Source organism: Nelumbo lutea, chromosome 2 (assembly GCF_056320005.1).
Source record: "Nelumbo lutea isolate HS-2025 chromosome 2, American lotus-T2T, whole genome shotgun sequence".
NCBI classification, from domain to species: domain Eukaryota; kingdom Viridiplantae; phylum Streptophyta; class Magnoliopsida; order Proteales; family Nelumbonaceae; genus Nelumbo; species Nelumbo lutea.
This window is the reverse complement of record NC_142685.1, coordinates 85,766,123-85,778,289: the sequence shown is the minus strand read 5'-3', so window position 1 is coordinate 85,778,289 and position 12,167 is coordinate 85,766,123. Positions and strand designations below refer to the sequence as shown.

General features: G+C 36.5%; 1 protein-coding gene across 1 annotated transcript; it reads right to left on the bottom strand.

The window, feature by feature from the left end:
* Positions 1–107: 107 nt before the first annotated feature.
* Positions 108–11,687, bottom strand: LOC148871698 (cysteine proteinase inhibitor 12-like). Its single transcript, XM_088973151.1, has 4 exons — positions 11,420–11,687; positions 11,044–11,263; positions 544–689; positions 108–405 (listed from the first exon to the last, which is right to left on the bottom strand). Exons 1-4 carry the CDS (start codon positions 11,528–11,530, stop codon positions 268–270), a joined length of 615 nt encoding a protein of 204 aa, XP_088829277.1. The 5' UTR covers positions 11,531–11,687; the 3' UTR covers positions 108–267.
* Between the last annotated feature and the right edge of the window lie 480 nt (positions 11,688–12,167).

The following is a 12,167-nucleotide window of genomic DNA, read 5'->3' as shown; positions in this document are numbered from 1 at the left end:
ACTTGCCATTCTCTCATAAAGTAAGGTGCAAAACATGACCATGGTCTAAATGTATGGCCTAATATATATCGATTTTATAATTTCGGAAGGAAGATGAAAGCACCATATTTATCTCCAATATATTATATTTTTATAACATGTAAAGATTATTGCACTAGTACATAGTTATTTGTTTCCCAGATCTAAAGAGGCCTCAAATGGTCAGAAAGTAGACAAGCAGTTGGCTGTTAATCCACACGTACTAACATACTAGGCTAGTTGCCCAAGTTAGGAGTGATCTAGCTCCATTTGATTTAAATGAAAGGTACCTTCAATAGTCTTCTGTAATTCAACCTTAAATTTCTCTTCCCTGCTTCCCCTTTGGACCTTGAGAAGCAAATTGAGCTTGGCTACTTCTTCAATCACCTACATGAACACCCAAATGAAAGAATGGGTATTGATCAACAAGCATAGTACAAAATGAACTTATACTTCCAGGACAAGAGCAAATGATAGACTAAACTTCTACTGATAGGGAGGAACTAAAAGAGCAGGAGATGCGACCTCAGCTTTTGCATGAAGGACCTCCAGCAGTTGATATGGGGCTAACGAGTTTGACCTTTGCTGGATAGTCTTCACAGCATGATCTGCTGCATCTTGGACTACAGGATCATGTGCTGGCAGTGTTCGCCATCCTGGTCCATGGCCATCTGATTTACACAATCGGCCAACAATTACCACTAGAAAATCTTTCAACCAAATTTCCCTAAATATGACCACCCTCAAATGTAGTTACTAGTAAATTTGGGCATTGATGGCTTAGGAAGGCTTTGGAAATTGGAATGTTGAAGGTAGTCAAATTTTTCATAGGAAGCAATCCCATGTGAACATTACTATTGTACTTGCAAAGAATTTGAACATGCAATTATAAAAAATTAAAGAAAGAAATTTATGGTCTCAGGAAGCATAATATCTGTTTCAACTATACAAGTTAAAGACGTATAGAGCATTTACATACAAATAAAACAGATACAATTTCCCTTCCAAAAGAAGGAAATCATGTATGCTCAACGAATGTGACCAGGCACAGAAACAAGCATACTACATATAGGCTGTATTTCATTGCATGTAAAGGAAAATGAGGAATTTCTTAATGAAATTCAATAGAAAAAGAATTATATTTCTACTTTTCATGAGGTCATGTTTAACTTGGAAAAAACCTGAATAATCAAGAAATATACATGTTCTACAATGGTCGACAAGTTGGCAAATGACCCAGCAGATGTACTAGCTAGGCAGGGTGCACATAGGGGATTGTATTATCCTAGGAGGGAAGAAACTTGTAAGGGGTTGGTAAAATGGGGCCTAGGTAAAACCATAGGATGGTTTGAAACCATGCCATTTAAACTAAAATATATAGCATCTGAAGTTATACAAATATGTTTTCTGAAGTTGATAAGTTTCTTCATAGAGCAACTTTTATAACTAGATATTCTGAATGGCAAAACCTATTTATCACGTTCACATGAATATTTAAATTTTCTAAATTCTATAAATAAATAATGGTGAACAGAAAAGTTGTCTTTTTCGTCCACACTAATCATTTTAGTTAGAAGAAAATTAGAAAGGGACTACAAACACATTAATATCTGAGCTACCCCAGGAAAAGGAAATTGATTCTAGCTTTAATTGTCTTAGTGTGACGGGTAATTTGGGTTAGATTCTTGATTTATGCAAGACAGGAGATCACTTGTTTGTACATTGCATATACATTAATGGGATTTATGGTCATTTCAGTCAAATTTTCAAGTTCAGCTGATGCTGCCCAAGGACACAAATAGATCTATTAAATGAGTGGAGTTTTAAGTGTCTCATCAACAGAGGAAGATTGCTACAGACTCTCCCTAAAGTAATTAATTGAATATTTAGGTGGCTTAGGGGAGGGGAAGGGAGATAAATTCAAGAATTGTCACATGCAATGGTGTATCCATAGTTTTCAAGGCACCAAGGCGAGGCTAATTGACAGGGGAGGTCGCCTAAGCGATGGATTCTTTTTTTTTTTTTTTTTATGCAAGAAACATAGATCCTAGGGTAGTTCAGCTGGTGCTGCCCAAGGACACTAATAGATCTATTAAATGAGTGGAGTTTTAAGTGTCTCATCAACAGAGGAAGATTGCTACAGACTCTCCCTAAAGTAATTAATTGAATACTTAGGTGGCTTAGGGGAGGGGAAGGGAGATAAATTCAAGAATTGTCACATGCAATGGTGTATCCATAGTTTTCAAGACGCCAAGGTGAGGCTAATTGACAGGGGAGGTCACCTAAGCGATGGATTCTTTCTTTTTATTGCAAAAAACATAGATCCTAGGGTAGTTCCCTAGGTACCATAACTATATTTCCTTAATAATTATTCATAATTTTCATAAGAAAATGATTTCATGTTAAAGTATAAAAAATCAACATATTCATGAGAAGAAAAAGAAGAAAGAAAAGAAGAAGAAGAAGAAGAAGAAGAAGAAGAAGAAGGAAATGTGTTGATTAGACAAAATTTTAAGTTCTACCTTATATGTTCAGGTTTTGAAGTCTTTGAGGGTTCAATACAGCATTTAACAATGTTTGTATTGATTAAACCTAAGAAATAAGAAAATAATAAAACGAAATTAGTATGTAAGCACACAAAATGGATATTTTAGTTTAATAATGTCTATTTTATAATTATAATCTCTAAAAATAAAGAATAAAAAAGTATTTTATAATAGAAAGTACAAAGCATCTTGGCGATTAGGCAATGCGAGCCTCCAAGGGCACCTTGTCGCCTTGATAACTATGGGTGTATCTATAGTCTTTCAAATTATTATTATTTGACATTGTCACACACAATGCACATGGCCCTGTCCCTAGTAATTAAAATGGTGTATCTACAATTCTTTTATCATTACATAAAATATCATTGTATATTTTGTACATTTCACAGTTTTTCATCATGTCCATAATTGTCAAAATATATCCAAGCAATTAATCATAAAATAAGTGACATTTCTGGTAATGTGTCATATATTTGAATGATCAATATTTCCAGTGAAACAAGCAGTTTAAGCCTTCCCAATAGAAAATCAGAAAAATGTCATTTTCCTACAGTTTTTGGAATATGTTTCTGTAGTTATTTTACATGCACCCAAAAATAATAAAACAGCAATAAACAAAGATAAAAACTATTTTAAAAGCCCAATGATGCACTTTATTACCTCTTTGCTTTAGATGATTGTCTTACATGGACACAAACCTTTCCTCACCAACAAAAAGAAACCTTGAACAAAGGATCTTTGAAAAAATAAACTGTTTCTTTGTAGTTTTCACAATTTCTTTTTTTTTGTAAATATAACAAAAAATGTGAAAATGAAATGTACCCTTTTGCATTAGATTTCTGCTTTAAGATTATTTTTAATGAATTTACAAAAATCAAATAGGTGGATTAGTGGATGGATGCAGCTCCTTTGGTGGTCAAGTTTTCATTGTTATAAGGTTGAATATAATGGGTATTCTTGCTAAATTAATTACAAATCAATTTAATCCCAAATTTAACATAGGGTATATTAGTCATTTTTCTTTCTACATTAGAGATAACGGTTTATAAATTCTCAGGTGAGGTCTTAATTGCAATTTGAAATGTGAGGGGATGTTTCAGTATTTATGTGAAATACCAGGGGAGATTTAAGCCTTTACCCTTTAAAAAGTATAAATAAGGGTTTGACTATGATATCAGAATGATATGATCCTAGAAAAGATTATAAACAATCAACTGGTATCATGATAATAGTAATCAATTAAGTGGGTATTCATCAAAATTCAAGGGGGGTTTTGGTCAAAGCTCTTCCAATTTCATGTCTTCTGGGTGTCATAGGTTTTTCATATAAAAAAACATATAACAAGCAAATTATGTGGCTAGGCTGCATAAGAAACAACTTATAAATAGTCTATCACACCTATGTCCTAACCTTTGATATTTTTGTTTTTCATTTTTTTGTTTTTTGCACAAATTGGCCACTATCAGACTCAAACCCTCGTTCTCATGCTTGCCAGCCCAAGATTTTACCATTACACCAAGTAATGGCTCCTATTTAAGTCATTCTCTTCTTCCTTAATTGTAATCACTAGAAGGGGAACAGAACTTTGATCAATTTCACCCTTGTCAATTTATTTGTCTACTATCTTCATGTGTTAAAAATGTCTGCTTTTTGTGGCTAAGAAACTCTTAAGGATCAAGGAGACATTTTCCATGGGAAGCTGGGACTACAAGGAGGGTTCACTTTATGGTCCTCATCAAATGGGAAATTGTACGTAAAAGTAAATGTAAAGGAGGGTCAGCTGATTAGGAACCTTCCTAGGTAAATGGTTGTGATGTTTCGCATTGGAGCCTAACAAAAAGTGGCATACCATGACCAATGACTGGAGTGCAAGTGTATTTTCCAGAACAATTAATGCTCCATCCTGGAGAGTTTTATTTGTTATTATTCAATCTTTATCCAGCACATTCATATGAAACCTTTTCTGGTGTAGGACCAAATTCTGGTTGGATTCATGGCGAGGTAACAAGCCACTGAAAGATCATTTCCATAATCTGTTTTCTTTGGCAAACAATTAAGAGTCTTTTGTTTCTCATTGCTTTATCTGTTTGGGAATTTGGATCATGGTCTTGTGTAGAGTCTTTTGATTCCTTAAATAACTTTCCTTGGAACCTTTTTTACAGTGACAAAAGACCTCTTCAAATCAGGTCTTTTCTCTTGGGCTTCTTCATGCACTTCAATCCTAAATCTCCTTTTCCAACTATGGTTGCATGGAGTGGACTATTGTAATATGTTATGTTACTAGCATAGGGGTATTTCTGTCTTTTCCCTTATCTGTTATAAGCTGCCACCCTAAGTATAAATACCCACTTAGGTGCCGCTAACTACAACTTTCGGAATAGAACACTTCTTTCCTTCTTTTCTTCTCTATTTTCGTCTCTCTTTCTTTATCTTATTTTTCCCCTTGCTGGACTACATGGTATCAGAGCATCGATCTGGGCTTAACCTTCTCAGATCGTGTTCCTCATCTGAAACTGATTTTTCAATTGGAAGAAAAAGAAAAAAAAACTCCTTCAGACTGACCTCGCCTTTCATTCTATTCTTTTTCCTTTTTCTTTCTTGGTCGTTGCACCAAGAAGAGGTTCTGTGGTATTGTGGTGACAGCTGAATGCAGTGAGCAGCATTCTTTAGGGTTTGAACCTATCTTTTATGGACTGTGGGTCATGGAATCACCACTGTACTCCAGGTATGTACTGTTACATTTATGTCTAAGTGTGTAATAGCTGTGAATGTCACAGTTTGGAGTTATAGGGGCTGGTTGTCCCCTTTCTATAAGCTGATGTCTATTCAGATAGGGTTAACAGACCTATAGTTCTGCTGAACTTGTTTTTTGAAGCCTTTTAAGTCATAGTTGGTGGAAAGTACTGCTGTCCTCCTTGTTTGGTGTGTTGTTCACTGTTTGTGTGGTTGATTAAACCATTATTTGTACTAGTAACAGTGGTGTAGAAGTACAGAACTTCTTTTTCTCAGTCTTTTCTTGGAGAAATTAGCAGTCAAACATTGGGTCTAATGATTACTGAAGATTCAGTAACCTTTGGTATTACTTCCTCTCAAGGAATCCTTAATGGAGGGATGGACAGCATGAATTTTTCTGACTATAACCCCTTTGATGAACTAAATTATCTGGAATGATCCAAAGGAATTAAACTATTTGTCAGGACTAGGGGGAAAGCTGGTTACATATAAATGGTAGGTTAAAGAACCAAAATCTTGTATGGCTGAACATCATAGATGGGACCAAGAAAACAGCATGGTTATATGTCATGGCTTTTGAGTTCCATGCTGCCTCATGTAAGGAAAAACTTCACATAGGCTGATACAGCTTGTGAGATTAAGTAACAGGCCAAGGCAACCTACTCAGAACAGAGGCATATGCTAAGACTTACCAGCTCCAAGCAAAATCATATACTTGTAAGCAAGGAGATAGTAGCCTATCTGCGTACTATTCAGCCCTTACTTCTCTTCCTATGAGTGTTTGCTCTCATGTTGGGGCTGAATCTAGTTTATGAACCACTTCGGGTGCAGATATTAGGAAATAGTGAACTTCCCTTTGCACAGGAGGCATATGCCTTGGTTCAATCTGAAGAGAGTAGAAGAAATCTAATGAATGTTTCTGAGGGGGAGCAACCAGCTACTCTATCTTCAAGAGGGGGGTAACACTAGAATAAAAAAGGAGAATTAAGGAAAAATGATGACAAGGATAAACTATGGTGCTCTCATTGCTAAAGGCCTAGACACACCCGAGAGACCTTGGGAGTTAGTTAGGAAGCCCAAGTTGTCAACCAAAACTCAAGATATTTCGAAGAATCCTACTCATAAGAAATTTACCTCTGCAAATCTAGCTACACAAGATTCTCAATCAAATAATTTGACTACCGGTACTTCCTAAGAGCATTCTATTGGTTTTGACCCTAAGGAAGACATCATTAACTCCTTTAGACCTAGAATTGTATGGTAGGACCCTTGGATAGATGGATAAATCAGCTCCTACCCCCTTTACCTCCTTTTCTTTTACATCAGGTAAAAGTGCTTCTACATTTCATGTGTCCACCTTTGTTCCAAATTCCCCTTGGATCATTAAATCAGGTGCATCAAATCATATGACTGGAAAGTCAAATTTAATTTAGACCTACACCCTTCTCTCCGGTAGGGACAAAGTGAGACTAGCTGATGGGTCCTTCTACATTATTGCTGGTCAAGGATCTATATCCCTTCTAAAAGGACTTGTTTTGCCCTATGCCTTTCATGTTCCAAATTTCCTATTAACTTTGTTGTCCATTAGTAGTACTACTCAATCTCTAAACTGTTGTGTAACATTTTTTCCATGTTCTTGTGTTTTTAGGATTTGGCCTCGAGGACAATTGGTTGATGGCCTCTACATTTTGGAGAATAAAGCTAGTCCTACGACATCAACTCCTATGAGTCTTATGAGTTAGTTAGTGAGTTAGTCTACTAAAAGTCAAGTGTGGTTATAGCATAATCGCTTTGGTCATTTGTCTTTTGAGTCTTTGAAAGTTATGTTTCCTAAACTATTTAAGTATGTGCCTATCGCTGGATTGCAATGTCAAACATGTCAATTGAACAAGCATTGTAGAAAAAATTTTCCTTCAAGTAATAAAAGATTTGTTTTGCCTTCCCATATTGTGTCTTCTGATGTTTGGGGCCCAGTGAACATACCCATTGAGGGCGGATACAAGTACTTTATCAGCTTCATTGATGATTATTCCAGATACACTTAGATATATCCTATGCATTCTAGAGAAGAGGTACCCAAAATTGTGAAAGATTTTCACCGCATGGTTTTTACTCAATTCCATGTTGAAGTTCAAATTTTCCAATAATATAATGATAAAGAATACTTTCATCATGACTTAGTTGAATTTTTTACATCTCATGGATCTTTCCATAGAAGCTCTTGTGCTAGAACACCACAAGAGAATGGTTTTGCTAAAAGGAAGAACCAACATCTTCTTGAAATTGCCCGTAGTATGATGTTACACATGAATGTTCCCAAACAATTCTAGGTTGATGTTGTGATGATTGTGGATTATGTTATCAATTCCATGCCATCATGACTCTTACAAAACAAGGCCACACATTAGCTCCTCTTCCCTCAATCTCCTCTGTTTTCTATTCCTTTACATGTGTTTGGCTATAAATGCTTTGTTCATGATTTGTCTCCAAACTAGGGTAAATTATCCCAAGTCTATTCCATGTATTTTTTTGGGTTATCCGTCCTCCTAGAAGGGCTACAAATGCTTTAATCCTATCAAACATAAGTACTTTGTATCGATGGATGTTGCTTCTCCTTAGGGGGAGAATAGTGTGGATGAGGAGAGGCAAGTTCCTCAGGTTTCTCTCCCTTTTATTCCTAACTCTTCTCCATTTCGTGTTTTCCTGAGGCTTCGTAAGGGGAAACTAAGTTCAAAGGGTGTGGAGCAGCCAGAAACTATACATCTAGCACCATCTAACTCCTTGGAGGCAGATTTAGGTATCCTTGTTCCCCTTGAAGTTACCGAACTTATTGCTATCGATGATTCTACAAATGATCTTGATGTCCAATTGCTCATAGAAAGGGTGTTAGATCGTGTACTATTAAGCACTCTATTGCCCATTTCTTGTCTTATAAAAACACCTCACCCTCATTTCGTGCTTTTCTGGCTGCCATTGATTGTGTTTCCATCCCAAAAGTGTTACAAAAGCCTTATTTATAACTGAATAGATTGTGCTCTACACAAAAACAACACTTAGGAGTTGATGAATCTTCCTGAAGGCAAAGAGCCAGTGGGATGTAAGTGGGTATTCACCATAAAGCACAAGGTAGATGGGATAGTTGATAGGTATAAGGCCAAGCTAGTTGAAAAAGGGTATACACAGGTGTAAGGGGTTGACTATGCAGAAACATTTGCCCTAGTTGCTAAAATGAACACTATTCAGATCATGTTATCTGTGGCTGTTAACTTTGACTAGGAACTTCACCAACTAGATATTAAAAATGTTTTCTTGAACGGTTACCTAGAAAAAGAAGTATATGTGATTCAACCTCCTAGGTTTGTAGCACAAGGGTGTGAAGGTAAAGTTTGCAAACTAAAAAAAAAATCCCTATATGGTAGTCTTGATTGGGAACTTCTCTTATTATAAGTTGTCACCCTAAGTAAAAATACCAACTTAGGTGCCACTAGTTACAACTTTTGGAATAGAGCACTTCTTCCCCCTTCTTCCTCCTCTTCCCTTCTTCTTTCCTTTTCTCTTTTCTTCTCTCTTTCTTTCTTTATTTTATTTTTCCCCTTGTTGGACTACATGGACTAGTCACACCCAAGACTAGAGCTTTTTGTTGGGAAAATTTTCAAGTGAAAATTAATACATCTGAGCATCCTCAATAAAAAAAGACCAAGTTGGTGTTTTTCTCCCCACATGCATGATCTTTGCATTGCAAGTGGTGAAACGACATTTCATGTACATGTACTAATATTCTGTCCACTTGTTTCTGGCATTTGGAATTTTTTCTTCCAACATATGGATACAAGTGAATTCCCAGGACTTGAGTCTTATTCATGTAATCTATGGGAAAAAATCTTATGGAATTACACTAGGGAAGAAATACCTTAGTCAAATTGGGAAGAATGAAATGCAAGAACCTATAAGGATAAGAGACAATCTAAGTAAGCATTAATTGAGAATTTGAGATTATTATATGATGTGAGTGGCACATTGGGTAAAACCCTTGCAAATTTTTGCACTACACAACTAATGGTATCATAAGATGCTGGCATTCTATTGCCAACACCACCTCAACTTACTAGGAACCCAATATAGCAGGCAACCAGCTACACAAAATATAATCAAGATGAATTTTGAAGGTTGCAATTTGGAAACCCTACATTGTTAGGGTTGGAGGAGTGTTTATAAGATGCAATGGAGAAAATAATTAGTAATATTAGATCAGTATGATTGAGAATGATTCTATACTATTGGCATCATGGGACCCCAACTATTAATCATGATCTGATTGCAGTCCTGATACATCCACTAGACTTAGACTCTTATAGAGGTATGAACCTAAAGAACAGATCCTGCTCAAGAAAGGTCATTTTAGGGGTATCTTAATTGACTCAATTTTAAGGGGATGGCAGCAGGTTGTTTCATTCCAACCAAGGAGACCGATCTTACATGCTTGGACCTGATGAAGGAAGAATGAAGTTTAACTTTGGTGGTGGCTCTCCAGAAAACCCAAGGGTAAGTATTGGAAATTGGGGTTTCTTTACAAACCATGATGGACAAATTCTTTAGTGTAGTCTCTATAAGGTGTCGTGTGCTTAAATATACTTGGCTCCACTGTGCTGTGGTTGAAATAACATGGCTTGAACCAAACCTGTGCTGCTGTATGTATTGTTAGCAAAGTTTTAAATACAATATGTATTGTTAGCAAAATTTTAAATACGATATTACATTAAATATAATAACCATCCAATTTACTGTGGTATGGACTGATCCATGAAATTTTGATGTGGAAGAGAAATTGCAATATTTTGTGTTTCAAAACCATCCAATTCTTAATGGGTGTGGTGTATTTTTTGAACCAAGCAAGCCACAGAATATCCACTGTACAGAATACCCCCTGAATTGCAAGATCAGCCAATACTCTCAAAGATGCTTTGGCCAGGGAAGGGGCAGCTAGGATGGATTTAATTTTAGAGGATACCTGGCCAGGGAGACCAATTGAATCTGGATTGCACTGTACTGTACTGTACAGTATTAATGGGTGTGTGTATTTTGATTCCTTGATATTATCATCATCTACTGAAAAAAAAAAAAAACTGAGTTCTCCAAAGATTTTAGCCAATGAGCCGTGCTAAGGCTTCTCCACGTAATTCTGCCTCTTTCTAACAAGTCCCATCTTGCCTTGTGCTGAGGTAATGAAGCTCAGTTATTCTAAATGTCTTTAACTTGATGGTTGGTGGTTTCTTTTCTTCTTTTGTGTATGTTATGGATATGTGGTTTTAGGAGTCAAGGAATCAAAATCAAATTGAACCATAACGTCATGAAAGGGGAACAAGAACTCTACCGGTTTTTCTCAGTAGATGATATTATCACGAAGTGGAAGGTAGTGGCGAGCATTTCCTTCCAAAAGAAAATTTCAAAGGAGATAAGACGCCTTGTGTCCAAAAGAGAATTTGCCCATATGTACTTCCCTTTGCTTTTTATGACTATTAATAAAATTTGAATCCATTGATAAAAAAAAAAAAAAAGAAAAGACTTGTCAGTCTCACATATAACAAGACATCACATGGATAGTTGTCCCCGAGATAATAGAATGTTATTTACAAATTTTCCAAGCACAAGATGGACTCGCTGGTCATAATGTTTTAACAGCTAAATGTAGCTGCACCAGTACAATCAATTGTAAACATGCAAAAGACAATAGTTCCAGAATAGTCACCTTGTTTGGCACCGAGATCCGACGAGGTGAATGTGGGGTCATCACTAACTGGCGTGAATTCCTGCAACTCCTTGAAGTTCAACCATGGCTTGACCCACACTTTGGCCTCGTAGAGTTTCTTCACACCAGCCTCGGTCACCTCCAGAGTCAGACAGTGCAGGGTACCAGCAACCAATTGCTCCTTCGCCTTCACCACCCTCCCAAACTCCAGCAACGCATTCTGCCCCCAAAGATTCAATGAAATAAAAAACAAAAAACAAAAAACACGTACACAATTTTCACAAAAAAAAAAACACCCACAATAGAAAATCACGAGCCAAGATTCAAAAAGAAAAACCCAAAGAAATGTACACCAAAGAATCGAACACAATATCACCTGTTTCTTGTTGTATTCATCGACAGCAAATCGACCGAGGCTCTCAATCTCAACACTGTTCTGAACCCCCTCGGAATCGTGAACCCCACCAACTAAACCCTCGTCTGCCATCCTTATCGAACCGTCGAAACAAAACCCTAATTCAAAAAATACAGAGAAGAGAAGCAGAGGAATTATGAAAACGAATAAAGAAAGCTACCGAACTCATCCGCAATCTTTAAAAAGCGGTTGCCTGGCGGGTTTTTTTGGAGTGCAGTCCAAAAATCCCTTTTTTTGGTTTATTTATTTATTTATATTTTACTTTTTCCCGCTGTATCCACGCGTTCACAATTGTTCGCTGGCACGATCTCTGCCACGCATATTGGAATTTTGGACACGTGTTGAACACGCGTTAATAACATGAGGTACCGAGATTGGAATCGTTTGTCCTCGCATACCATACCATATCTTTCCCATCAGAGTTTTAAATATTGCTTTATCAATGCATCTCATATAAAATAACACGATCAATTCAATGATAGTTCTAAGTTATACTTGATAGTTGTTCTTTATTTCACATTGAGAACTTCCGGTTGATTCGGATGGTAGGATCATTCGGCCCGGAAATTATTTAGGCAACTGGTTCTGTTTTACCCCAAACCCGATCTTTAGCCAAAAATCATTGAATTAGGCAATGACCTGTTGACCCAGGCGATCAAACCATCGATCTGTTCAACAATTTTTAGCCATTTTTTATTTTTGATTTTTT

What these genes read in the sequence shown, in the direction of transcription:
- LOC148871698 (XM_088973151.1), bottom strand. Translation starts at nt 11,530, where the DNA reads ATGGCAGACGAGGGTTTAGTTGGTGGGGTTCACGATTCCGAGGGGGTT. An exon ending in ATGAATACAACAAGAAACAG is followed by an intron (nt 11,264 to 11,419) that starts GTGATATTGTGT and finishes CTTTGGGGGCAG; the next exon opens with AATGCGTTGCTGGAGTTTGG. An exon ending in GGATCTCGGTGCCAAACAAG is followed by an intron (nt 690 to 11,043) that starts GTGACTATTCTG and finishes TGTGTAAATCAG; the next exon opens with ATGGCCATGGACCAGGATGG.